This window comes from Eriocheir sinensis, chromosome 18, assembly GCF_024679095.1.
Source record: "Eriocheir sinensis breed Jianghai 21 chromosome 18, ASM2467909v1, whole genome shotgun sequence".
Classification (NCBI taxonomy): domain Eukaryota; kingdom Metazoa; phylum Arthropoda; class Malacostraca; order Decapoda; family Varunidae; genus Eriocheir; species Eriocheir sinensis.
The window spans coordinates 13,389,747-13,416,856 of record NC_066526.1 but is presented as its reverse complement, the minus strand read 5'-3'; the positions used below and the strand labels follow the sequence as shown (position 1 = coordinate 13,416,856).

General features: G+C 42.4%; 3 protein-coding genes and 1 long non-coding RNA gene across 17 annotated transcripts in view; all 4 read left to right on the top strand.

The window, feature by feature from the left end:
- Positions 1-12,008, top strand: part of LOC127000329 (zinc transporter foi-like) — a 62,591-nt gene extending 50,583 nt beyond the window's left edge. For 5 of the 8 annotated variants that reach the window (XM_050863926.1, XM_050863923.1, XM_050863927.1 and 2 more), the window contains exon 12: positions 69-12,008. In XM_050863926.1, coding sequence (XP_050719883.1) covers positions 69-224 — 156 coding nt within the window. In that variant the 3' untranslated portion in view covers positions 225-12,008. The remainder of the gene's footprint in view (positions 1-68) is intronic. The other 3 variants (XR_007753915.1, XR_007753917.1, XR_007753916.1) reach the window with 3 other exon arrangements.
- Positions 12,009-12,595: 587 nt separating this feature from the next.
- LOC127000326 (pre-mRNA-splicing factor 18-like) lies at positions 12,596-16,767 on the top strand. The gene is made up of 2 exons (XM_050863922.1): positions 12,596-12,726; positions 15,191-16,767. The coding sequence occupies exon 2, from the start codon at positions 15,216-15,218 to the stop codon at positions 16,263-16,265; it is 1,050 nt and encodes a 349-aa protein (XP_050719879.1). The 5' UTR covers positions 12,596-12,726; positions 15,191-15,215; the 3' UTR covers positions 16,266-16,767.
- A 578-nt stretch (positions 16,768-17,345) lies between these two features.
- The window catches only part of LOC127000324 (heterogeneous nuclear ribonucleoprotein L-like), a 268,424-nt gene continuing 258,659 nt past the window's right edge, over positions 17,346-27,110 (top strand). For 5 of the 7 annotated variants that reach the window (XM_050863915.1, XM_050863918.1, XM_050863914.1 and 2 more), the window contains exon 1: positions 17,347-17,510. In XM_050863915.1, the coding sequence (XP_050719872.1) occupies positions 17,442-17,510 (69 nt within the window). In that variant the 5' untranslated portion in view covers positions 17,347-17,441. Of the gene's footprint in view, positions 17,511-27,110 lie in introns of all 7 variants that reach the window. The other 2 variants (XM_050863912.1, XM_050863916.1) reach the window with 2 other exon arrangements.
- Positions 20,447-26,553, top strand: LOC127000327 (uncharacterized). The gene is made up of 2 exons (XR_007753913.1): positions 20,447-24,671; positions 24,731-26,553. It is a non-coding gene; the product is annotated as an uncharacterized LOC127000327 (long non-coding RNA).

The window sequence follows — 27,110 nt, the reverse complement described above, 5'->3', positions numbered from 1 at the left end:
CTCTCACTAAGCTATGATACTCTAAGCCAATATCGTTCTCTAGTTCATTATTTCTTTCATCCTTGCAGCTGTCCGAGCTCTCAGTGAACCGCGGCGGCAACTCTGGCGGCGTGGCAAGCCAGATGTTCCTGCAGGGCCTGGGCATGTTCACCGGCGCCATCATCATGCTCTTCATCGCCATCTACGAACACGACATCGAGGACCTCATCAACGGATCTTTCTGAGAGACCAGCGTGAAGAAGGAACACACTCGTTGCCAAGCCAGAAAAGTCGTTGGCATATCCAAGATCTCAGACTGAATGCTCTTCGTGTGGGACCATGATTATTGTGTGTTGTTTGTGCCCCTTCTCTGGCGTGTCAGTGGTGTTAGGTCTTGTGTTGTGGGTTTGTGGGTTCATCCTCTGGTGGGCAGGTGGGTGGAGGGAGTTTTCAAGGAGTGATGTTGTCAGGTTTTGGGGCTTGATTGGGAGGTTTAGGAATGGTTAAAATGGTGTTCTGGAGATGTTTTTGTGTGTTTGTGTGTTATTGAGAGGGAAGGGTAGAGGAATAAGCTATCTTTGCACCACAGTGAAAGAAGAAAACCGATTGGAAACATGAGAGAGAGAGAGAAACATAAGAGGGCAACAGTAACTACCCATGTTGGTTTGTCTCATTGGGGGAGGAAGGGGTAGAGGAATAACGTATCTTTGTACCACATTGAAAGAGAAAAGCCAATTGGAAACATGAGAGAGAGAAAGATGGCAACAGTAACTACCCATGTTGGTTTGTGTCATTGAGGGAGGAAGGCATAGAGGGATAGTCTAGTTCTGCACCACAATGAGAGAGGAAAGATGAGAAGTAGCAAGAGAGAGAGAGGAAAAGAGGTTTGTGTCACTGATGGGGGTGTAGGAAGCTAGGTTATTTTTTCACCACATTGAAAGAGGAAAGTTGATCGTAAGCAAAAGAGAGAGAGAGAGTGAGGGAGACGAAAAACGAGAAATAACAAACTACCCATGTTGGTCTGTGTCACCGATGGGGGTGTAGGAAGCTAGGTTATTTTTGCACCAAGATGAAAGAGGAAAGTTGATCAGAAGCAAAAAAGAGAGAGAGGGAGAGAGGAAAAGAGAGAATTAACAAACTACCCATGTTGGTCTATGTTACTGATGGAGGTAGGAACATAAGTGATTTTCAGACCACAGTGCATGAGGATAGCAAATAGAGAGAGAGGAAAAGAGGGATAATAACTAACTACCCATGTTGGTTTGTGTTACTGATGGAGGTGTAGGAAGATAAGTGATTTTCAGACCACAGTGGAAGAGAAAAGCCAAGAGGAAGCAATAGAGAGGAGGGAGACAGCTAACTAACTATCCATGTTGGTTTGTGTCACCGAAGAGGATGTAGGAAGATGTTATTTTCGGACCACAGTGGAAGTGGAAAGCCAAAAGGAAGCAATAAAGAGAAGGAGAGAGACAGCTAACTAACTACTCGGGTTGATTTAAAGTGTCAAGAAGAAGTCGTACCTTTGGCTCGCTACAGGTGATCAGGTTGTGAGGTTCTGCGCCTACGGGAGTTGAGGTTTTGGAGCGCGGAGATTCGGACGTACATGCAAAGACTTGTATATTTTATGGCGATTATTTTGTATAAAACCTGAAACTAAAAAAAATGGCAAGGGAGGAGGTGTGCGTATTGTGGTGTGATAAACTAACGGCAAATATTTTTCAGACACGTATATGAAAGACAAATAACATAAACATACACACTAGCACACACACACACACACACACACATACACACACACGCACGCTGTTTCACACTAAAACAAAGGGAGATTGAGGAAGTAACATTTCATCTGTGTTTAAGAACCATTGTGATAAGTTCCTATGGCGTCTCAATATCTTTTTATAATCGTTTCTTTTTTTACGTGCATTTCTTCAGCTCGAGAATATATAGGGTTGAGCAGAGTGATGTCGTCAACTCACTCTGACGGAGGAGAGGAATTCACACTTATCTGGCACCCTAATGTAGACTTTTACTTGACGTTTTATATATTTAGTTAATGACAAAACCATCCTGCCCTCCCTTCAAGCTGGCTGTGATTGGGAAGTGTGGATGTAGGGCCTTGACATATCCTATCACCAGTGTTGCCAAGTCCTCATGGTGGTTCTTGGCAGACTACCACTTCTTGTTCTTCTCGGCAAAGGAAGGAAAGTGCCAGAGGTGAAAATGAAACAAGGGAAAGGAATCTAAAAGCAAAACTACTATTCCTACTGTGACTTGGGGGCTCAGGAGAAGGAGGAGGAACTTATAGCGTCCTAATGCTGTACTTACATCACGAGTTACTTATTCGTTTTGCAAATATTCACAGAGGGAGAGAGTAAGGAGATTGTGTAAGGCGTGATCTCATTGCTATTCAAACTCTGGCAGGAAAAGGAAAGAATTAAAAGTGTTATTAGAAAGTTATACCTCATAGTTTCAAGGGAATTTGTATACAGGATTTACATAGAAGACTGAGTAAAGTGTATTCTCAATCCTATTCAAAGTCTACAAGGGAAAGAAATGGATTGAAAGTGTTATTAAAAAGTTGTATCTCATAGTTTCAAGGGGATTTGCATAGAGGATTTACATAGAAGACTGAGTAAAGTGTATTCTCAATCCTATTCAAAGTCTACAAGGGAAAGAAATGGATTGAAAGTGTTATTAAAAAGTTATATCTCATAGTTTCAAGGGGATTTGCATAGAGGATTTACATAGAAGACTGAGTAAAGTGTATTCTCAATCCTATTCAAAGTCTGCAAGGGAAAGAAATGGATTGAAAGTGTTATTAAAAAGTTATATCTCATAGTTTCAAAGGGATTTGCATAGAGGATTTACATAGAAGATTGAGATTAAAGTGCGATCTCATTCCTACTCAAACTCTACAAGGAAAAGAAAAGGATTGAAAGTTTTTTTATTATACCTCATCATTTCAAGGGAATTTATGTATAGAGGATTGACATGGAGGAAAAGCAAGATGTATGTTAGTATCTGATCCTCTCTGTATCATTTATATAAGATCGTGTAGCTCCCCATTGCTTCTATTTATTATCTGGTTCTTTTGATATCGCAACATACTCGAGCTATTTTCTTTTTATATACATTCAGGAAGGAAACGTATGTGCTGTGCGTTATGTCTGAGGTTTCAAGTGTATTTTAGTGTATGTATTTATTATGTCGCCCAATGGAGGGATACTGCCATAATAACTTTTGTTTTGTTTCGAATTTTGAAGGCTATGATAAGCAATGTCCTTTTGCTTCCAGTGTCATCAGTATTTAATTGTTTTCATACATACTATGCATATTTATAGCATCATGGATATCACACGCTCATTTCTGTGGTTCGTCAGGGAAGGCAGCGGCTGTACCTGGGATGCTCGGGGCCTATCTTCATGTTGGGTCATTTCCACGGTCCAAAAAGTGTTATTGTAAGCCCCCAAACTAATCTAGACTCTTCATGTTTGTCAGGTCATCTATTAAACTTCTTCTTTTTCTTCTTTTCTTTATTCTTCTTTGTTTAATGTCCTTATTTTCTCTCATGGGGCTGGACAATTTCCCTTATTAAGCCCAAACCAAACTTTACCATTCACGTTCATCAGATCTTCTGCTAAATTTACTCTTTTTTTTCTTTGCTTCAAGTAAATATTTTCCCTCGTGGGGTTGTATAATTGCTCTTATGTGGTTGAGTGAAGGTCTTCGACTAAGCACCCAATACTAAACTTAGCTTCTGTATGAACACCGAACACTATACAAGAACTTATCGTAGTCTTTGGTATTTGGTTTGGGAGCTTACAAAACTGCTGTATTGGACTATGGAACAGGCCCTCTTACCTTAGCCAGTGACATCCTGGAGATTAACAACACTTTATGCTTATAGTCAAACCATTTCACTGAGTCCGTTGGGGCGCTGGCTTACACGGGTCCTTTTCTCCACTCTGTTCTGCCGCACAGTCCCAACACATATTGTTTCCTCTCATATGTTACCTTTAGCTAACATACGAAAGGAAGAGATAGGTGTTGGGTCTGTGCGGTAGAGCAGAGTGGAGGAAAGGACCCACGGACTATAGTCATTCACACCCAAGAGAAAAAAATGTGTCTTGCTCTCAGGCCTCAGAGTATTCCATGTCATCCATGTCACTCGCTGCATCATAAAGGTTCATTAAGTCAAAGGCAGCACCACACTCTTTCCCATGAAGTCCCAGGAACATGTCTTTTGAGTCACACCAGAGCCATAGAATAGGAGAGCTTCGCCGACTTCATCACAGGCATCATGTTGGTACCAAAAGATCCACATGAATTGAAAACGATGCTGATACAATAGTGATTTTTATGCACTAGGTAGCTACTTCTATGAGATCCTGATGATACTTAGAGCACACATACACAAAAAAATATATTGTATCAGCATCAATTTGAATATCATGTGGTTCTTTTGGTAACAGTGTGGGCCTATAATCAAGTTGGCTGTACTCTTCTATTCCATAGCTCTGAATCTCACTTAAGTCGGCATTATAAGACATTTTCGCTTCTCACATCAACTATTTCTAAAGGTCAAAGAGGGGGTCAATCGGGTTATAATGAGTGCTTCTTTAGGTTCACGGTACAGAAAAAGGGTCACACTACCACCAGGGTCATAAAACTACTCCTGGAAATGCCCAAAACTTATACGAAAGCCTTGTGAAATATGTGAACTTGGGAGACAAAATGTTTTAAAATATGTCACTAAAAGACATGTTTCTGGGGACTTCAGGTCGTTGAGGGATCTGTTGATAGTCTGGTCTGTTTCTTTGCTACGATATCACTTCATAGATATACCAATGTACTTATGTGTTCTTTGTGAGGAGCAGAGGTGTGTGCAAAATCTTTAATGCTCCAGTTTGATTATAGTCTCCCTACACATTCTCCAGAGGCAGCGTTACTATGTTATATTTTCCGGATAATTACGCGATTTATATTTTTCCCTGTAATGTGAATTCTGTCCTGAGTCGGTTTTTCACATCTTACACATGGTGTGGAAAAAGTGGTCAATTTACAGTTTCACCCAACCAACGATTTTCCCACGTGGTTCATGTTTTTCTGGTGATAAATGTAGTGAATTGCATGGTTTTGTACCTCATTTCCGTCGCAAATGTCTACGTTTCAAGTTATGCCAGTTATGACGGAAATGAGGTACAAAATCATGCAGTTCACTACATTTATCACCAGAAAAGCATGAACCACGTCAGAAAATCATTGGTTGGGTGAAACTGTAAATTGTCCAAAAAAGTTTACTACTACTATTACTACTAATGATAATGATGATGATGAGCTAAGGTCCAGATTCTTAAACATATTGGTCTCCCATATGACTATTTCTCAAGGCCACAGAGAAGATTGTCCGGGTTTTCATGGATGTTTTTTTTCTGTTCATGGCGCAGAAGCCGTGTAAAACTGTCACTGGGATCATGAAACAGTCCATGGAAATCCCAGCAACTTCTACGAGAGGCTTTTGAAATTGGCGAAGTGAAGTGCCGAGATGTTTAAGAATGTGGGCATAAGACTCATAACTGCTTGCCACTCTGCTCAATTGAAGGGGAAATGTGTCGAAGCAGGCAGGTGTGTGTCTCAGCAGGCGTGGCATTCTTGCTTGCTAGTAGAACAGTTGTCTACATGGGTGCTAACTTTAGATTACATTTGTGTTAAGGCTAAAACTAGTAAAAGTATCCTACACTAGAAATCTACTAGGTTACATGACTGACTTTATTTTGCACCTTAAGATTAAAGCCGTAAGTCATAATGTTTGTAAGCCTAAAAGAGATGACTAGATTAACTAATTTTTATTTTGTATTTTTGTATTAAGGTTGAAATTGATGGGAACTGATTTGGTGTCGCTGTGACGATGTAAGACTGTGGAAACTTTATTTTATGGTATGCGTTAAGGACAGAAGAAGGAGACTCCAATAGCAATACTGCACCAGGAATATTTCACTAACCCTTAGACGACGGCAGTATTTGATGAGTAGCTCCCCCAAAATGAATCGTCTGTGTATAGTCACTGCTGACCTTGGGAACGTAGCACTAATATAGTTACGCCGCATAAGAGGTGTTTTAAGTATCATCTGTCTGGAAGTGTTGTTATATTTCTGCCACACAAAACTGACTGACTGAATTTTGGACCATCTATTTAGAGTTCCACCGCCGTCTAAGGGTTAAGTGTACGTCTTTAGCTTAAGTCCATAACTAAAGCATAACAGAATAAAAAGATATATTACACAAGCTTAAAAAATAGTACTGTATATTTTGTTAACAGGAAAGGGAGATGGAGAGGGAGGGAGAGAGAGAGAGTTAAGCACAAAATACCAGAAATTTATCAAATACTTCCCTGTACCACATAACTATACTCGCATTGAAGCTGACAACCTTACCAAGCATGAATAAAGAATAAATTAAGTCCCCCAAAAGTTAGTATCCACATATACCAACCCCACCAAGACTCATGTTCGACTGAAGGATGAATTTGAACCCCTTATAAAGAACAGTATCCACATTAACCTTGAGATTAAGTTAAGGTATTCAACCCCACATATTCAGCTGAGGGATAAATTCAATTTCCCTTTGAAAATCAGTATCCATATAAAGTTTGATCTCATTTTAAGGCTACTAACCCCACCAAGACTCATATTCGACTGAAAGATGAATTTAAACCCCCATTAAAACAGTATCCACATCAGCCTTGAGCTAAAGTTAAGGTATTCAACCCCACATATTTGCCTGAGGGATAAATTTAAGTCCCCTTTAAAAATCAGTATCCACAAAGTTTGAGCACATGTTAAGTTATTTACCCCCACCAAGAGTATGTTAGGTTCGACTGAAGGATGAATTTAAACCCTCATGAAAACAGTATCCACATCAGTCTTGAGATAAAGTTAAGGTATTCAACCCTACATATTTAACTGAGGGATGAATTTAAGTCCCATATGAAAATTGGTATCCATATAAAGTTTGATCTCATTTTAAGGCTGCCAACCCAACAAGGCTTTGATAAATGTTAGACTACAGGATAAATTTGATCAATGAAAAACAGCATCTGTATTATCCTTGAGATCATTTTAAAAGGGTGCCGACCCCAACAAGGCTTTGACATATGTTAGACTAAAGGATAAATTTGATCAATGAAAAACAGCATCCATATTATCTTTGAGCTCATTTTAAAAGCCTGTCAAACCCACCAAAAATACACCAGTTGCCTTTTACAACATGACTACACTCACATTAAAGCTGTCAACCTCACCAGAACTTTGATATATATTTGATTGAAGGATATATTCAGCCCCTGAGGAAGAACACTCATCTTTCTGGTACTTCCGAGAGGTTGTGAAGCTTATTTTTATCTGTTTTCTTGAGGACGTGTTGATCAGGTATAGGAGTTGAGAAGACACATTGAAGGATAGAAAATTTTATCTTATATGTATTCTTTTTTTATCTCTGGGTGTTCAATATGTGTTCTTTTGTCCTCTATTTATCATATTCATCTATTTATTATTTACTTTTTTATTTGGGTGGAAGTTGCATATAGAGAGATTAAGTGAGACTCTTGAGGTGAGGACTGAGTTGTTGGTTCAAGCTGCTGTCACTTGTCACATCACCTACAATAAGGAAACAGTACCGTATCTTCACTATGGAATCTCAGCATTCTCAACCCTGAATAGAAGACAGCATAATCAGTTGGTTTCTCATGTGTGTGTGGTGTGAAGAGCAGTTACACTAGGCAAACAGGCTGTGAGGGGGCACTGTTCTGTATCCTCCCTGTGCTGACCATGACAGACACCAAGTGGGGATATTCTGAAATGCTTGTGTGTGGTGGAGAGTCACTGTGCCTCGGGAAGTGCCATTCTGCCTTTGTGAAGGGGGCATGGAGTGTTAATTGTCTTACCCCTTGACTGCGGATTTCCTACAAGAAGACATCACCAAGCTACAGGAATGGAACAAAAAATGACTGTCAGAATTCAATGAAGAAAAATGTAAAGTCCCGCATCTTGGACCAATACCACTTGGGAAACACTCCACTGCCCACCACAGAGGCAGAGAAAGACCTGGGAGTATATGTTACCAGGCTACTAGTGAGAGCCAAATTCGTTCCAGTTGCAGTGGACGGGTTAATGAACTGTTGGGGAGACCTTATTAACATTACCAACATGGGACTTCAAGTGTTTCATCATGTACTTAGCTTTCTGAGCCACCAATGCAATACTGTACCTCTTTAACATGTGATTCTTGTGCTGCAACACTGTGATTTAACATAAAACACACACACAGCAAGCAAGCAAGCATAGGTACTTAAGACTGCTCAAGGGCCTCTCCTAGCATCAGCGCAATTCATACTACTACTACTACAAGATCTTTGCTACTACTACTACTACTACTACTACTACTACTACTACTACATGCAGCATCATTGTATAGTCTATTCCGCTTAAGGTGAGAATGTGTCAGGAAATTCGCTCCTTCCCATAAGTGACAGAGAAAGGGCACGGCTGCTCTAGTGCTGGAAATTGGTGGACAGTTGATCCAATGGGGGTTAGGCAAAATCTGTCCTCAAGTAGAGTCAGGTAGGAGTGTGTTGGACTATTGGGTTAGAGGTTGGTATCATAAGGTGCTTTTGCTCCTCACATCAACTATTTCTAAAAGGTCAAAGAGGGGGTCAATCGGGTTCTAATGAGTGTTTCTTTAGGTTCACGCTACAGAAGAAGGGTCAGACTGCCACCAGGGTCATAAAACTACTCCAGGAAATGCCCATAACGCCTACAAAAGCCTTGGCAAATATGTGAACTTGAGCGACGGAATGTTTTAAAATACAACCCAGAGCAGTCATATCAGTGTGTGTGTGTCTGTAGGAGCCTCATGTGTACTTCTCTGATGCATTCTCACCTCAGGCTAAATGAAGTATGATACGAGAAACTGTCTGGATGCTGAGAGTTACGCATCAAAGCTAAATGTAACCCGCAAGTGCTTCTCAGACATTTAGTGTACAGGTATATGTAGTTAAAAGACTTGGGTTCATTTGCAATACGTATTTTTCCTGAGTCGTCTTTCTGGTATATTTCTGAGAGGTTGTGAAGCTTTATTTTTCATGTTTTCTTGAGGATGTGTCGATTCCATACTACATATACGAGTTGAGAAGACACATTGAAGGATTGTGAGTTAAGAAAGTGTGTGTTGATATGAAGATTCTGTTTATTAGTGAAGAAATTTCCAGCTGGAGTGAGATTGATGTGTTTGTTAGAGTACACAAGGGTATTAGTAGCCCACGATTTTTTGGTTTTTATTATTATTTATCTATTTATTTATTTTTTATGCAGCTGAAATTAGTTTGTGTCCGGTTTTTAAAGGATTATGATTACACTAACCACTTCAGTCCATGGCAGGTGCTAATGTGTATGTACTTTCATCTTAATATTATGTGTCCTGAGAGAGAGAGAGAGAGAGAGAGAGAGAGAGAGAGAGAGAGAGAGAGAGAGAGAGAGAGAGAGAGAGAGAGAGAGAGAGAGAGAATAGACTTCCAGTTAGTTTGTGCAGAGAGGCCCTTCTTCTGTGCAATGTATTTTTATCTTATTTATTTATTCATCATTATTATTATTATCATTACATTTTCTTGCACGTTCTGGCTGAAAACCGTCTCCGCAGAACATATCCTGGGGCTGTATTCTCAAGCGTTTCGACACCCCAGCACATACATCCAATTAAAAGGCTCTACCGGTAATAGAAGTTAGAGGGATTTGCATGGGTGGTTTCATGACCCAGGCGATAGATTTCCAAAGCTTCTGTGCCATGAGTGGAAAAAACATGTATGGGAACCTGTCTTAACTTCTCTGTGGCCCTTAAAAATTATACTAACAAGAGCTGAAAGCATTTGAGAATCCGACTCCTGGAGGGTGAGGTGTCAGGGGAGTTGTTGGATATGTTTCGAATACTGACGTGAGATGAAGATAAAAGGAAAATTCTTAGTACGTCAAGTGAGTGTAGGGTTGAGGCAGTCTGCCGTGTTACATAGTCGTTTGTATTTTCGTTATTGTATTTTTTTCTTGAAGGTGGAATGGTTAAGGGATTTATTTTCACACTTACTGTTTCTCATACATGTTTGTTATTGTGTATTTTTTGCTTATAGGGTAATAGGTTGGAGGTTTTTCTTTACACTTCCTATTTCTCATTCGTTTTGGTCATTATAATCTTTTTCTTGTAGGGCAAAGGTTTGGGGAGTCCATTTTCATACTAGTAATTTCTTATATATGGTTGTCATTAATATTTTTTCCTTATAGTGCAATTTTTTGACAATTATTATTTCTTATTCATTTTGGTTACTATAATTATTTTTCTTTTAGGGCAATGGTTAGAGGTCTTATGATATATTTATACGTGTTTGCTATTCTATTTGTCTTGTTGGGTAATAGGTTGGAGGTTTTTCTTTACACTTCCTATTTCTTATTCATTTCGGTCATTATAATTTTTTCTTGTAGGGCAAAGGTTAGGGGAGTCCATTATCATACTAGTAATTTCTTATATGTGGTTGTTATTCTTCTTCTTATAGGGCAATGAGATGGAGGTTTTTCTTGACATTTCTTATTTCTTATACATTTTTGTTATTTATTTTTTCTTGTAGGGCAATTTGGGATTTATTCTCTACCATATTTATCCTGTAGGGCAATGGCTTCAGGGATTTACCTTCACACCATTAACTTCTGAGTAATCTCATCATGGAAGCGCTAATTTCATCGTGTCCGCTGCTGTTAACACTTGAATAATTGGACAGCGACATCATTTTCTTTTCTGTAGGGCAATGGCTATAGGGGGGTTCACATTCACTTATTTCTTTTTTTATCTCATCATGGAGACACTAATTTCGTCATGTTCCGCTGCTGTTAACACTTGAATACGAGGACAGATAATAGACTTTTTTTTCTTTAGGGCAATGGCTAGGGGGATTCACATTCAGTATTTCTTTTTTTATCTTATCTCACCATGGAGGCACTAATTTTGTGTCTGCTGCTGTTAACATTTGAACAATTGGACAGACATAATTTTTTTTTCTCGTAGATCTATGGTTTCAGGGTCTCATCGCCACACTGTTATTTTTCATCTTATCGTTTCGTCGGAGAGGCACTAATTTCATCATATCCGCTGCTGTTAAATTTTGAATAATAAGACAGACATAATTTTTCTCTCTCGTAGGTCTATGGTTTCTGGGTATCATCGCCACACTTATTTTTCATCATGTCGTTTCGTCGGACAGGCGCTAATGTCATCTTGTCCACCAGCTATTAACACTTGAATAGTACGACATAGACTTTGTACTTTATTTCTTTCGTAGGTCAGTGGTTCGGGGTTTTGTCACACTGTTATTTTTCATCTTATCGTTTCGTCAGAGAGGCGCTGATTTCATCGTGTCCACCAGCTATTAACACTTGAATAGTACGACATAGACTTTGTACTTTATTTCTTTCGTAGGACAGTGGTTCGGGGTTTCATCACACTGTTATTTTTCATTTTATCATTTCGTCGGAGAGGCGCTGATTTCATCGTGTCCACCAGCTATTAACACTTGAATAGTACGACATAGACTTTGTACTTTATTTCTTTCGTAGGACAGTGGTTCGGGGTTTCATCACACTGTTATTTTTCATTTTATCATTTCGTCGGAGAGGTGCTAATTTCATCGTGTTCGCTGCTGTTAACACTTGAAGAATTGGGCAGAAACATAATTTTCCTCTCTCGTAGGTCTATGGTTTTGGGGTCTCATCGCCACACGTTTTTTTCATTTTATCGTTTCGTCGGAGATGCGCTAATTTCATCGTGTCCGCTGCTGTTAACACTTCGTAGCGCCGAGACGTGTCAGTGTGAAGCGTCTCGTAAGAACCGTACACTGTGCACCATTTCTGAACGCATTGTGAGAGGAATCATCAATGTCCTGTGGCAGTACGTCATCATGTCGGTATTGTTTCTACATAAATATGAGGCTTTGATGCTGTGTTTTTTTGGCCCATATTTTTGTTTGAGAGAGAGAGATTGAGAGAGAGAGAGAGAGTCTGTCATGAATTGAAACTGGCCTGTCTGTGTAGTATATATTTTTTTGTCCATATTCATAATGAGAGAGAGAGAGAGAGAGAGAGAGAGAGAGAGAGAGAGAGAGAGAGAGAGAGAGAGTCTGCCATGAATTAAAACCAAAGAATCTGAATATATAAATCTTTTAGTCTATATTTTCAATCATAAAGAAAGAGGAAGATTTTTTTGGTCCGTAGCTATATTCAGAGAGAGAGAGAGAGAGAGTCATAGGTTATAGGTGATGAAAAACTTTAATAAATCTACAACAAACTAATCTAATAGAAAAAGAAAGAATATTTTTATACAAAGTAGATAATAGAGAAAGAAAATGCTACAAGGCTTATTAAATACTCGTCAGAGCAGCTTCTGGACTCTGCAAAACCAGTTAAATTATTGAGTTTTATATCAATTTAACGGTAGAATTTTACCTTTAAAACCAAACTAGTTCAACAAATGGGAAAGATAATTATTGCAAGAGGAAATAAATATCAAAGTCAAAGCGGCTTCTAGAAACGTAAACAAGAGGGCGAGGGAAGAAGTGACGAGCCACGACCTCCACGCGAACTCCTTATAAGACGCAATTTTGCCACACGGACGCCTTTTTAACAACTCTAATCACCCTTCTGGACACTAATTAAGGTTTGTGATAAGTATTAAGCCCCAGAGTGGTGTATAAAGCGGTGTATTGAGCAAACCCAGGGTAAGAGATCTCCCTCTCTCCCCACCTGTCTTTCGCTCCCTCTTCTTCCTCCTTCCTTTTTCTCCATTTCCTCCCCTTCCTCTCTTCTTCCCTTTTTCTCTCCACTTCGTCCCCCTCCTCTCTTCTTTCCTCTTCCTCCTTCCTTTTTCTCTCCCTTTTCTCCCCCTCCTCTCTCCTTTTCCTCCCTTTTTCTATCCATTTCCTCCCCCTCCTCTCTTTCCTCTTCCTCCTTCCTTTTTCTCTCTCCCTTTCCTCACCCTCCTCGCTTTTTCTCTCCACGTCGTCCCCCTCCTCTTTTCTTTCCTCTTCCTTTTCTTCCCTTTCCTCCCCCTCTCTTTTTTTCTTCCCTTTCCTTCCTTTTTCTCTCCCTTTCCTTTCCCTCCTCTCCCTTTCCTTCCCCTCCTCTCTTCTTTCCTCTTCTTCCATCCTTTTTCTCGCCATTTCCTCCCCTCCTCTCTTCTTTCCTCTTCCTCCATCCTTTTTCTCTCCATTTCCTTCCCCTCCTCTCTTCTTTCCTCCCTTTTTCTCTATTTCCTCCCCCTCCTCTCTTCATTCCTCTTCCTCCTTCCCTTTTCTCTCCATTTCCGCCCCCTCCTCTCCTCTTTCTTCTTCCCTTCCTCTCTTAGGGCCGCTTTCACAGTCATTTTGTTTGTTTTGATCGTTACCAATGGTGGCAATCGACGCTTTAGTATTTCCACGTCAAACTGGCCGATGGGGTAGTGGCGGCTGCGAGGTTAACCTAGCCCCGCACCTTACCACACACACTCAACACCTCTCACTTCCTCTGCAGCCGCCACTACTCCATAGGCTAGTTTCACGTGGAAAACTATAGTGTCGATTGGCGCCATTGGTAACGATCAAAACAAACAAAACAACTGTGAAAGCGGCCCTTAGCCCGCTAGGCGCTGCTCCAATAAAAGAAAAAAATAATGAGCGGCCAGAAGAGAGGTCAGTTTCTGAAGAAGGTTTTGGAAGGTTAGGCTTGGATATGTTAGGTTCTCTTAGGTTTTGATATGGTAGGTTCTGTTAGGTTTGGATACGTTAGGTTCTGTTAGGTTTTGATACGGTAGGTTCTGTTAGGTTTGGATACGTTAGGTTCTGTTAGGTTTTGATACGTTAGGTTCTGTTAGGTTTTGATTCGTTAGGTTCTGTTCGGCTTGGTTATGTTAGGTTCTCTTAGGTTTGGATACGTTAGGTTCTGTTAGGCTTGGATACGTTAGGTTCTGTTAGGTTTGGCTATGTTAGGTTCTGTTAGGTTTTGATACGTTAGGTTCTGTTAGGTTTTGATACGTCAGGTTCTGTTAGGTTTGGTTACGTTAGGTTCTGTTAGGTTTTGATACGTTAGGTTCTGTTAGGTTTTGATACGTTAGGTTCTGTTAGGTTTTGATACGTTAGGTTCTGTTAGGTTTTGATACGTCAGGTTCTGTTAGGTTTTGATACGTTAGGTTCTGTTAGGTTTGGTTACGTTAGGTTCTGTTAGGTATTGATTCGTTAGGTTCTGTTAGGCTTGGATACGTTAGGTTCTGTTAGGCTTGGTTACATTAGGTTCTGTTAGGCTTGGATACGTTAGGTTCTGTTAGGCTTGGTTACATTAGGTTCTGTTAGGTTTTCTCAGGTCCTTATGTATAGGCACTTGCAGAGCCAGATGTCATTTTGTGTACCTGGAATGAGATGAATTATAGGTATTTGAAAGGCAATAAATAGTTCGAGGATATGATCTGACTATACTGTTTGCTAAAAGCTTTTGTGTGCTTGTATGGTATATTATCAATGCAAATCGGCATATTTGCTGTTTATATAAGAGGACTTGAGGGTTCTTTATTTACACAATTTAAATATACCACTGAAAATAAGAAAAAGCTGCTCTTCACGCAATCATGAACTAACAATGCGCAAGTAGACAGATGGAATGAAACCACTTAACTCAGTCAGTGTGTGACGAGCTATGACGTAGGGGGGTACAATTGATGGCGCTTCCAATTACATATGTTATTATTCCAATTCAAACATTTTTTTATAACATTTCTGATGCTCAATAGATGATCCTCAACACACTGAAGTATAAACAATATGAAATATATGTCCCGTTTGCTTCACAGAGCATGCTTTCTCCTGCATATTAACCAGATTCTGTATGGATTTCTCAGGTTAGTAGGTTAGTTTCGAACAATGTGTGCCTTCATACTTTGGTTAAAGAGCTTGTATTTTCGCCCTACAATTGTAAATGAAAGCATATATGCTATTTTAAGGTAGCTGGACTAAACTATGCATTTAGCCAAACTACTTAACTCTTACTCTAGAAATAGGTTTAGGAAAGGGAAAGGCAAATTTGATTTTTATTCATTTAAGTTTTATGTTGATATAAAATCTTTTTACTTTGACTAATGTGTCCACTCTCTGCAGGTCAGGCTGTCACAGGGTCAGCACAATGCTGAGTCTCCTGAAGGACGAGATAGCGTCCAAGAAGCGCTCACTGGAGGAGAACAACTTGATGGAGGGAGAGAAGAAGTTTTTCCGGCGTGGCGACCTCATCTCCCGCCAGACGGAAGCCTACTGGCAGCGTTGCGGCAACAGGCCTGGCAGCAACACCTCTGGTCAGCAGGCAGCAGAGGGTAGCAGTGGGGACGGGGACACCTCTTCAACCCGAGATGCCGTGAATGATGAGGATGATGCGCCGGAGCTGCCCAGACAGGAAGTGGTGCGGCGGCTGAGGGAACGTGAGGAGCCGATATTACTCTATGGGGAGAGTGAGCATGATGCATTCCGGCGGCTGCGGCGGCTGGAAATCCTGGAGCCGGAGGTGAACCGTGGTCTGAGGAACGATTTCCAGGAGGCCTTGGAGCGCGTGGACCAAGCGTACCTGAATGAGATCCTGAAGACTGAGGGCGGGGAGGCGGCGAGGAATGTAGCGTTGTCCGGGGAGACCATCACCATGGAGAGCGTGATTGAGCTGGCCAAGGACCTGCAGAATGGGAACGCCACCAACGAGCTGCGCTGCAAGGTCATAATGAAGTTTGCTCAGCTGATCCTGCAGATGTGGGGCAGCCGACACAATGCCCGGCCTGAGGTGGAGAAGATGAGCTGCCGAGGCAAGATGGACTCCGCCACCTACACCCAGACCCAGGCCTACCTCCGCCCACTCTTCAAGTACCTCCGCAAGCGCTCCCTTCAAGACGACATCATGGAGTGCCTTATCGAAATTGTCCAGCACTGTCTTGAGCGCGACTACGTCAAGGCCAATGATGCCTACCTCCAGATGGCTATTGGTAATGCCCCCTGGCCCATTGGAGTGACCATGGTGGGCATTCACGCGCGTACTGGCCGAGAAAAGATCTTCAGTAAGCACGTGGCTCATGTTCTAAACGACGAGACTCAGAGAAAGTACATCCAAGGCCTGAAGAGACTCATGACCAAGTGCCAACAGTACTTCCCGGCTGACCCCTCCAAGTGTGTGGAATACAAGGCTCTCGCACAGTGATCCTTTTTTCCTTTTTTCTAGTTTTTACAACAAGGGAGGCAGCTCAAGGGCTAAAAACAAAATAAGCAACAAAAAAGCCCATCAAATGCTGCTCCAACAAAATTTAAAAGAGCAAGCGGCCAGAATGGAGGTCGATTTCGGGTGGAGAGGTGTCGTGATGCTCTCCTTATTCTACTTCCTACTTTTGCTCCTAATAATGGTCTATCCCTTTCTATGCCACCCTTGGGAATGTATATAATGGATGAAATTTCCTTTATTCTTCTTGATCTATCAGTTTTCTATTTTTTGTCTCCTGAACTTAGTTATTTGAAGTCATTGAACTGTTCTCACATCATGTTTATCATCATCTTTTGTCACTGTATTCACCATCATCATCATGAAGAGAGAGAGAGAGAGAGAGAGAGAGAGAGAGAGAGTTAAATTGTAATGTGCAGAAGCTGTTATGCTCCATTTCCTGATAGAATAAGGTCATCTATACAAATAAAATGCTATATATGCTCAATCTGCTTCTATTTTTACAACCCCAAAATGAAGTATCTGTGGCCATGGTAAGCACCTGCCCAGGTGAGGGAACATGCTAATTCCTGGCATTTTTTTGAGTGGTTCATGCCAACTGATGATCTGTTTGTGCGATAAGTCTGTGTCAATATATATTGGAACTGTGAGGAGCCTTATTTATGCAGTGAGTCATGTCTATCGAGTGAAAGACACCTTGGTAAGAGCCTACTAAGAGGTAATACAAGGAGAGGATCAGGAGTATTAAGACACCTTTTCATCTGAAATTGACCTCTTGTTCTTTTTTCTTTTGTTGGAACATCGTCTGGTGTGCTTTTTTGTTTATTGCTCATTTTGGTTTTGAAGGGCCGCCATACTGCAGGACAGGACAGTCTGCCCTGCAAGAGCTCCACTCGACACCGTTTTCTATCCTCTATCTCCACATCTCTACATAAAGGATTTCCCCATTCTCTGTGACTGTAATATCTTTTATTTGAAACCTTGTAATACTCTATGATTATTAGTTTTAAGTATTGCGTGTATTTATGCCTATTGAAGGGTCTGGTGGTGTGCGGGGCGCGGGGCGCGGGGCGGGGGCGGGGGGCGCGGCGCCGCCCGGCGACGCAGTAGCCCGTCTGCTGTGGCGAGAGCTTGTGGTCCCGTGTGCGGCTCTGTTTCAAAATGGCGTTTAACGGTGACGGTCCCTTTAACAAGCGTATGCGCACGGATGGTGAAGCTGTGGGGCAGAAGGTAAGCTGTGGCGGCGTGTGGAGGCCCGAGGTGGTGTGGGTGCCCCGTGGAGGCGAGTGTGTGTCCATGGCCGCTGCTGTGTGGCGGCGGCGGCGGCGGCCGTGTTGGGGCCGCCGCCGAGGCATGTTCATGTCGGCGGCCCCGTCCCCGCCCCGGCCCCGCGGCGCCCCTGCTTCGCCGGCACCGGGGGCGAGGGGCCTCACGCCGGGGCCACGGCCGCGGCCCCGCCACGTGGGAACAAAGTGGTCTGCGGCGGCGGCGGCGGCGGGCGGGGGCTGGCCAGGCCTCCGCCGCCTGCGTGGTGCCCCGGGGGCCGGGACCCGCCGGGGTGGCCGCCCTCGACCTGCTACGCTTGAGGTTGACGCCAGACAAAGGCCAGGACGCAACGGCTCGTCGCCGCTGCTGGCATTGTTCAGGGCCTGGCCGAGGCTCGCCGCCGCGGCCATGCGGGGGTGACGCCTGGCCTGCCGCGGCCACCGGCCTGCCTCGGGAGGGCCAGGCCCGGGGGTGTAGGAGCACGCGTGCTGCCGTGGGTCTGGCGTAGGCGCCGTGGGGCGGCGTGACTCATGACGCGGCGCGGCGGTGCCCACGAGGCCTGCATGCTGCCTGTCAACAAACACGGCACGGCCTGCTGCTGCTGTTCGCCTTACGGCAGCTTCAGGGCGGCCGGCGCCCTGGCTCTTACTTAATATTCTGGCCGACTCATCCTTCAAGGAAATGTTTGATTTTCCCTCCCAGCTGCAATAGTTGACACGGCATGACGCCTCCCATTCATGTCTTGGGAGCAGGCAGAGCGCTGCTTGCTCCCGCCCCCGCCACTCCCCCCGCGCCCGAGGTGTTATTTACTATAGGCCACAAAGCACAAAGTGAGTCTGAGCAGCGTTTATTTTCCAGCATCACGAGGTGGAGGCGGCGGGAGGAGCCATTCGTCAGTAGTCCTTTGTGGCAGCGTTGTCGGCCGACCCCTGGCAACTCTGCTCCCCCTTGAGTCTACTTCCCCAGCCCCCCGCCCTCCCCCAGGCCAACTGACGCGCTGTACTAGTTTTCAGTCTGATCCAGAAAAAAAGTTCTCTACTGCACCCAGCAAATTATTATCGGCGTAATTAAAGGGTTATCGGTATTCGGATATAGAGAAGTAATTAATTGGAGTAAGAGTTAGGCGTCTGGCACTACTGGAGAAATGACCAGTTAAATAATTATAGTCCGCTGGTTCGTAATGGAATGCTCGCCGCGTTGTTGTATGCTGTAAACGACGGTGTAAAACTTGAAAAGAGCGCTCGTTCAAGGCGGCACATACAAAACCTCCCGCCAGCCAGCCAGCCATCTTGCTTCATGCTTGAGTATGCCTCCACTGTTGTAATATTACTCTGCCAAAAAGATAAACCCTTGCAGAGTTTCACAGACACCACAATGGACACCCACACTACCTCCATCGTCCTCACGAGTTTACATGTTTATATATTTACTCCACTTTTTTTACATTATATATTTTCTGGTTTACAGTTTAGGTATTTGTACACACTGCTGCTTTTTCCTACAGTGTTCGTGGATACGCATACATTTACCCAGATTTACATTTTATTCCTTGTGGCATGTAAGGTAGGTTTGTATACACATTTCACTCTCTTGAACGCATATACATTGTTTCAACATTTACCCAATAAACATTGTATGTGTATGGTTTCAGGGTACACTTGATTATAATGTGTGTACCAAATATTTACCTCAAACCTTCTACACATACATATATTTCCTCCGTTTACATGTCAGCGTTGTTTTCAGGAGAATGTTTATATGTGTAACCCGTGTAGCAGCAACAGGGTTTGTTTTTCAAGGTTATTGTTTTAACTTTTGATGTCAGGAGTATGTTTTATGCATTTGAAAGACCCATCACAGTTTGTTGTTTGTTCTCTTAATGGCGAGTTTATTTTTGCTGCCTTTATTCTTTCCACCCACCCACACACACAAATCACCAAAGCACTCGTTCACTCTTTCGAGGCAGGCAAAGGGTAATGGGCTTGTTTATATTGCAAAGGGAGGGAAGGGGAGGTTGTGCAGCTTACCTCTCTGACCTGCAATCACCTTTATTTTCGTTCCCTGTCCTTTTATTACTTGCACCTTTCTCTCCTTTCCCTTCTCCCTTCCTGCCTCTTATCCTTTCTGTATATTTATTCACCCTACGTCACCACTCTTTTTGCTGTTTCCGTGCTCTTCTTACACTAACGTTTTCTTCTTTGTCCCTCTTTCTTCCTTTCTTCCTTCCTCATTTTATACCTTCCTGTTATCGTACCCTTTAACCTTTAATCTTTTTCTTCACATAACGTCGTCAACTTCCCACGTAGATGTTTGTTCTTACAATAACAATTTATTTTTCGCGTCTTCTTTTCATTCCCTTCTTCCTGCTTTATCTTATTTCTCTATCCACATATTAATTCATCATTCCTCTAACTCCATTTCGCTTATCGTCTTCATCTCATGTCCCCGTTCTTTTCACTACCTTTCCTTTTATCTCTTCGTCCTGCTATCTTTCCGGCCCAGCCTTCTGCGTCTGACTCCCGGCGATGCTAGATAATATGATAGCTGTATTTGTCTTTCCCTTTGTGCAATTTCCTTTGTTTTCGTGAAGGTTTTCGCTCCAGAGGAAAAGTAAAAACCCTCGCGTTTCTGTAATCATATCTCCTCCTCGTCCTCCTCCTCTTCTTCCTCTTCCTCCTCCTCCTACCTCTCTCGTTTAGGTAGAGGTGGGCGTTGGTAGGAGTAGCTCACCTTCACACCTGCCTATTTATTCTCTCTCTCTCTCTCTCTCTCTCTCTCTCTCTCTCTCTCTCTCTCTCTCTCTCTCTCATATTTTCCTCTGTCTTTCAACTGCCTTTTCTTTCTTTCCTCTTTGTTTTCTTTCTTTTAATCTTTTAGCCTATCCCCTTCTACCCCCCCCCTCTCTCTCTCTCTCTCTCTCTCTCTCTCTCTCTCTCTCTCTCTCTCTCTCTCTCTCTCTCTCTCTCTCTCTCTCTCTCTCTCTCTCTCTCTCTCATGTTAGCCAGTCACCAGTCTATAAGAAGCTTCGGTAACCTACATTTTTTCCCCTTATCACCATAGCCGGCCTAGTATGGTGCCCAGTATCGTTCATCTTCATTATTCATGGTCGTCAAAGTGCTGGTGATTTATTGCTCCCCAGCCCATGTCATGCCAGTCAGTCTCCCTCCTAGTGTCCCCCGTATCCATTCAATTATAGAAGTACAAATGGGCAGGAGATGATAAGCTTTCTGCCCTCCCCCATCTTCTATTGACCCTATATCCATGTTACTCTTCCTTCCCTCTTTCTTTTCCTACTGAACCCTTTGACTCTTCCTATCTCATCCCTTTTCCCCCTCATGTCGCTCTTGCCCCCTCTTTCTCTTCCTATCTCATCCTTTTTTCTCCACCTGTTCCTGTGTTTCTCTTCCTTCTTTCATTCGTCATCTTTTATCATGTTTTCCTGTTACTTATCGACTTCCTACTTAACCCTTTTCCCATTCTTGCTCCTCTTCCCTCTCCTTTTCCCATTTTATCTATGTTTCAGTATCTATTTCTGTTTCCCTTTCTCCTTTCATATCGTATCTCTCCTCTTATGATTCCCTGTTACTCTTCGCCATGTTCCTCCTCCCCCTTCAGCTTCGGCCTCCTTATCACGCTGGCAGTGTTATCAGACCCTATAAGAAGACCTAAGCCGACTATCTTTTGTTTTTGCCCGGGATTGAAGGCGCCACAACAGATCGTAGTCTCATCATTTTCCTCTCCCTACCTTACCCCCCCCCCTCTCTCCTCCCTCCTATACCCTTTTTCTTTTCCTCCTCCTCCTCCTCCTCCTCGTGTGCGTCTCCGTCTTCCTCCAGCAGGATCACAACTCTTAATGCGATTCTGTGGGGGAGGTTCGACCTTTTCGTATATTACGCGAGCAGTCCATTTAGTTATCAGCAAGAGACCCAACCACTCGCCTTGATTAACTGGGCCGCGTTGTAGGCAAGACGAGAGCACCGAAGCGGGATTACGGCAAGGAAGGGAGGAAGGAGGAGGGTGGCGGGGCAAGGGAAGGAAGAAGGAAAACTAGGTGGGGAAAGATTTAGGGAAGAAGGCGGGAGAGTCAGGCAAGGAAGGGAGGATGGGTGAGGCAAAGCAAGGAATAAGGAAAACTAGGAGAGGAGAAGCAAAGAAGGAAAAGTAGGAGAAAGAGGGAAGGGAGGAAGGAAGAGGGTGAGGCAAGGTGAAGATGGAAAACTTGGAGAATGAGGGAACCGAGGAGAGGGAAAGAGAAAGGGAGAAGAGTAGGACGAAGACGAGGGAATCTAGAAGGGTGAAGAATGAGGGAAGGAGGAGAATGTAGGACGAGGCAAGGAAAGAACGAAGGAAAACTGCGAGAGAGAGGAGGAAGGGAATGCAAAATAGAAGCAGGAAGGGATAGACAAGAAATACATAGAGCTAAGAAGAGGAGGAAGGAGAGAGGAGAGGCAAGACGGAAAAGTTTAAAGTAGTAAAAAAAGGAGCAGATGGGAAGGAAAATAATTATGGAAAAAAGATAAGAAATAAGGAAGGTCTGAAGTTAAAAAGAGAAGAACGGAAAGAGAAGGGAAGTGAAGAAGAAAGCCAAGAGGAAAATGAGTAAAGGAAGAGAGAGGAGGAGAGGATGTAGGCAAAAAAAAAACAAAAAAAAAAACGAAAGATTGCCTGAGGGTAAAGAGGAGGAGGGGAGGAGGGAGAGAGCGGTAGGCAAGGAAGAAGGAAGTCAAGCAGAAGTATCATAAAAAAGGAAGATTGAAGGAAGGGAAGGAGAATGGAAAAGAAAAAAAAAGAACGATGCAGTGAAGAATGAAATTAGAAGAGGAGCAGATACGAGAGGAAGGAGATAGGAAGAAGGAAATAAGAGAGGTTCAGGGAAGGATAGAAAAGAGGATAAGAAGTGACAGATTGGAGGAAAGAGGATAGGAAGGAGAAACATTGATGGAGGAAAGGAGGGAGAGAAGGAAGAAAGGGTAAGAGTGCGGGAGAGCGTGAGAAAGGAGGGATGAGAGGAAAGGGATTGTGTGTGTGTGTGTGTGTGTGTGTGTGTGTGTGTGTCCCAGCTGCCTAAGCCATCAACCGTCTCAGTTTCTTGAAATGAGATTGTGTAAAAAATTTGTATATATTATTATCGTTATTATTACTATTATTATTATGCTGTTTATTTCCTTGAGTGTATAGTACCTGTGTTTGTGTGCGTGTGTGTGTGTAAATTGGTTTCCCTGTCGTGTAGTAGTGTTTGTTTTACCTTCGTGTGTGTGTGGGGGGGGGGGGTGTCTATTTATTATTTATTATTTTGGTGAAGGTGTTTGGTGGTGTTGCGTGCTAATGTGCGTGTGTGTGTGTGTGTGTGTGGTTGGCTCAGAGGCGAGGCGGGGAGGGGTGGTGTTTGTATCTGTGTGCGCCTGTCTGTTTGTGTGTGTCTTACGCCGCGGCACGAGTGAGAAAGTGGAGTGCTTTTCATGGGCCCCGGAATTAATAGTGTTTGTAAAGCGGCTCTGTGGAGGATCCTGAGAGAGAGAGAGAGAGAGAGAGAGAGAGAGAGAGAGAGAGAGAGAGAGAGGAAAAGCAATGAGAGTGAGCTGACCTTGAGAAATGGGAGTGTGAGCGTAAAGAGAGGAAGGAAAGCGGCTTATTTGCAGTTACTTAGTGCTGGGACAAAGGAATGGAAGTTTGTGTGAGGCTGTGTTTTGAAATGATTTGTTTTTTATTGATTTATTGACGTTGAAGGCGCAAGACGTAAGACAGCAGCATGACATAGACAGCAGATCATAAGTTATTTGCTATTGCTTTCGGCCGCAATAACAGCTAGAAAGAAGTAAGGCAAGGCTGTGTTTTGAAATGATTTATTTTTATTGATTTGGTGTTGAAGGCGCAGGACAAAGACAGTAGCATTAGACTAAAGACAGCAGTTCATATTTGCCGTTATTTTCGACAGTAATTACATGTCAAAGGAAGGGAAGTTAGGGTGAGGCTGTGTTTTGAAATGAGTTGTTGTTTTATTGATTTATTGGTGTTGAAGGCGTAAGACAAAGACAGTAGCATAAGACTAAAGAGTAAAAACATCATAATTTATTTGCTGTTACTTTCGGCAGCAATAACTCGAAGCAGCAACAGTTCGAAGGAAGGGAAGTTCGGGGAAGGTTGTGGTCTGAAATTATTTATTTTTGATTGATTTATGGGTGCTGAAGGCGCAAGACAAAGACACCAGCTCATATTTGCTGTTACTTTCGGCCGCAATAACAGCACGTAGAAAGGGAAGTTAGGCTAAGGCTGTGTTTTGATATTAATTGTTTAAAGCATTCGTGTTTGAAGCATGGAATGTAAAAAAAAAAAAAAAAAAAAAAACGTGTTGGCCGTCAATAAAAAATGTAAATTTGAAGTATTGAAATGTCATAATGTCAAGGTTTTAGAAGGGTTTAATTGATTTCACTGATAGGAACACAAGAAAAAGTGTGGGCAGTCAGATAATGATGCAGCTATTAAGCATATGGTCGGAAATTAGTGTATTATATTTTTCAAGACTAAATTTAGAGTACACTTCAATTAACTGCCGCTGATAAATTCGTGATACAAGAATGAAACGAGAAAAACCAACATCATAATTTGCGTGTGTTGGGACCCGGATAATAAAGCTGTTTGTAAGGAATGGTGTAAAATTTATTAATGTATTGAAATATTGTAAAGAGATTTAGAGGAGGCTTAAAATGGTGTAAAATTTATTAATGTATTGAAATATTGTCGGAGCCATGAAACAAAAATCAACATCATAATTTGTGTGTGTTGGGAGTAAGATAATAAAGCTGTTTTAAGAAGAGTTAAAAATTGAATTGAAATATTTTAAAGACGAGATTTAGAGGAGGCTTAATGAAGAATGATGTAAAATTGAAATGTTACAAGTTCTAAAATTTGAGGAGGCTTCACATTACTCCCACTGATTAAAAGAAGCATGAAGCAACAAAACCCACTTGCTAATTTGTGTTCAGGCAATCGGACAATAATTGGGTTAGTAAAGAATGATGCGAAATTGGTATGTTACAAGTTCCAAAATTTGAGGAGGCTTCACATTACTTCCACTGATTAAAAGAAGCATGAAACAACAAAACTCACTTAATAATCTGTGTTTAGGTAGTCGAAGATTAAAAGAAGCATGAAACAACAAAACTCACTTAATAATCTGTGTTTAGGTAGTCGGACAATAATTGGGTTAGTAAAGAATGATGATAAATTGAAAGTTACAAGTTCTAAAGTTTGAGGAGCCTTCACTTAACTCCAGCTGATTACTATACGCATGAAACAGCAAAAATCACTTCATAATTTGTGTTTAGGGAGTCAGATAAAATGCTGTGATAAAAGAAATGTAGCAAAACTAAAATATATTGAAAAGTAAAGTCTTCTAGGATGCTCCAGACAACTTTCCCCAGATAAATTCCTGCCAGAACCACGAAGCTAAACAAAAATAGAAAAAAAAACCACTTTGCGTGTTGGCCGTCAGAGAATAATGCCGTAATTAGAGACGGTAGTAAAACATGATAGGAACCAAGGTGGGGGTGAGTGACTGTTCCGAGAAGGCTAGAACACAGTGTTACGAGGGAATATCAGCGTTAATGGAACCCGAGATGACCAATGGGGACGGAAATAGATCCACTAACCCACCAATGAGAGATAAAATTCATCCCCTGACATGTGTTTATTAACCTAACGCGCCCATCCATCTCCTCCACACGTCTTAACCTCTATGTCCCTCTCCCTCTCTCCTCCCCTAACTCCTTTCCTTCCTCCCTCTATCCCTTCCTTCCTGTTCTGTTAATAATTATACATTTTTTTCTCCTGCTTAAATTCTGTCTTACCTGATATGCCTTTCATCCCTCCTTTTTCCTCTCCTCTTCCTCTTCTCTCTCTCCTCCTCCTCTATCCCTTCCTGTTTTGTTAATAATTCTATAGTTTTTCTCTCCTTTTATGCCTTTCATCTTTCCTTTTTCCTCCCTCTCCTCTTCCTCCTCCTCCCCCTCTATCCCTTCCTGTTCTGTTAATAGTTATTCAGTTTTTCTCTCCTGTTTATGTTCTATCTTACCTCCATGTCTCTCCTATTACTTGCCTTACCTCCCTCCCTCTTCCTCTTCCTCATCTCTCCCTGTTCTGCTAATTCTCCATTCTGTCCTAACATTCTCTACTCCTCCAAGTCTCTCGCTTCCTACTATCTCATCCTGTCCACCTACATTGTCTCTCCTCTCTCCATCCTGTCCTCCTCCTCCTCCTCTCTCTTCCTCTCCATCCCATCTTGCATTCCTCCTACTCCTACACGCATTTAGCCGTTACTCTTCCTCTTGCTCCTTCTACAGTTTATCTCCCTCTTTCTCTCCCATCATCTTCACATCTATGCCCTTCACTCTTCCTTATCTCTCATCTTCACCTTCTATCCTCCTCATGCCCCTCATTCTCTCTACCTTTATCATCACATCTCACTTCCCTTCTCTATCCCCCCCTCCCCCATTCTCCACTCACTTCCTCCTCCTCCCTCTTCTACATCCGATCCCTTTCTCCCTTCATCGTTGCATCTACTATCACTCTTATCCCTCATCCTCCACTCCCATCTTCCTCCTGATCCTCCTATCCCCTATCTCTCCCTTTGTCTTTTCTCCCTTTCTCTTTATTCCCTCCATCATCCTCCACTTCCTCCCTTCGTTCACCTGTGCAGTTATGCGTTTGAGGGAAGCCTTGGGATTTAAATATTACCTTCTAATTGGCTAAAGTTGTTGATGGCACGAATCGGGCGGCGAGTAATGAGGCTGGATGGGCTGGGCAGGGTTAATGAGTGTGTGTGTGTGTGTGTGTGTGTGTATTCATTAGCGAGCTTAGCTTTAGTCTAGCTCTGGTCTAGTCTAGTTCTCACGTTTGTATATATATAATCAGGGAAATTGTTGCTACCTTATTATTCTCTCTCTCTCTCTCTCTCTCTCTCTCTCTCTCTCTCTCTCTCTCTCTCTCTCTCTCTCTCTCTCTCTGTTTATCTCCTTTCCCTTTATAATTCTTCCTTATATTATTTTATCCTCTGCCTTTCAATTCCTTTTTCTTCCTTTTTTCCTTTCATTGTTCCATTTTTTATTCTCAACTTATATTTATCTCCTTATCACCATTTACCCTTCATTATTATATCCTTATCTCTGTTATCATTCCTTATTACTCTCTCTCTCTCTCTCTCTCTCTCTCTCTCTCTCTCTCTCTCTCTCTCTCTCCCCCCCCTTGGTAGTTAGGTAGGTAGCGGTTTTTCCTATAAGGAGAGCCTTCGGGGGTTAATGAGAGGAAGGTGTTGGCCGATTGTAGGTGCGACGTAGATGAGGACTGGCTTACCTTGCCCGCCCGAGAGAGAGAGAGAGAGAGAGAGAGAGAGAGAGAGAGAGAGAGAGAGAGAGAGATTGCAAAAAGAACGAATGGAAGGAAAAAAAATGTAGGAAAATAATGAATGAATGAAAAAAGGAAGGAAGGAAATTAATGAGAGAGAGAGGGGAATGGAAAATGTATCAGATTGAGGAACAAAGAATGAAGAACAAAGAGGAAAGAAAGAGA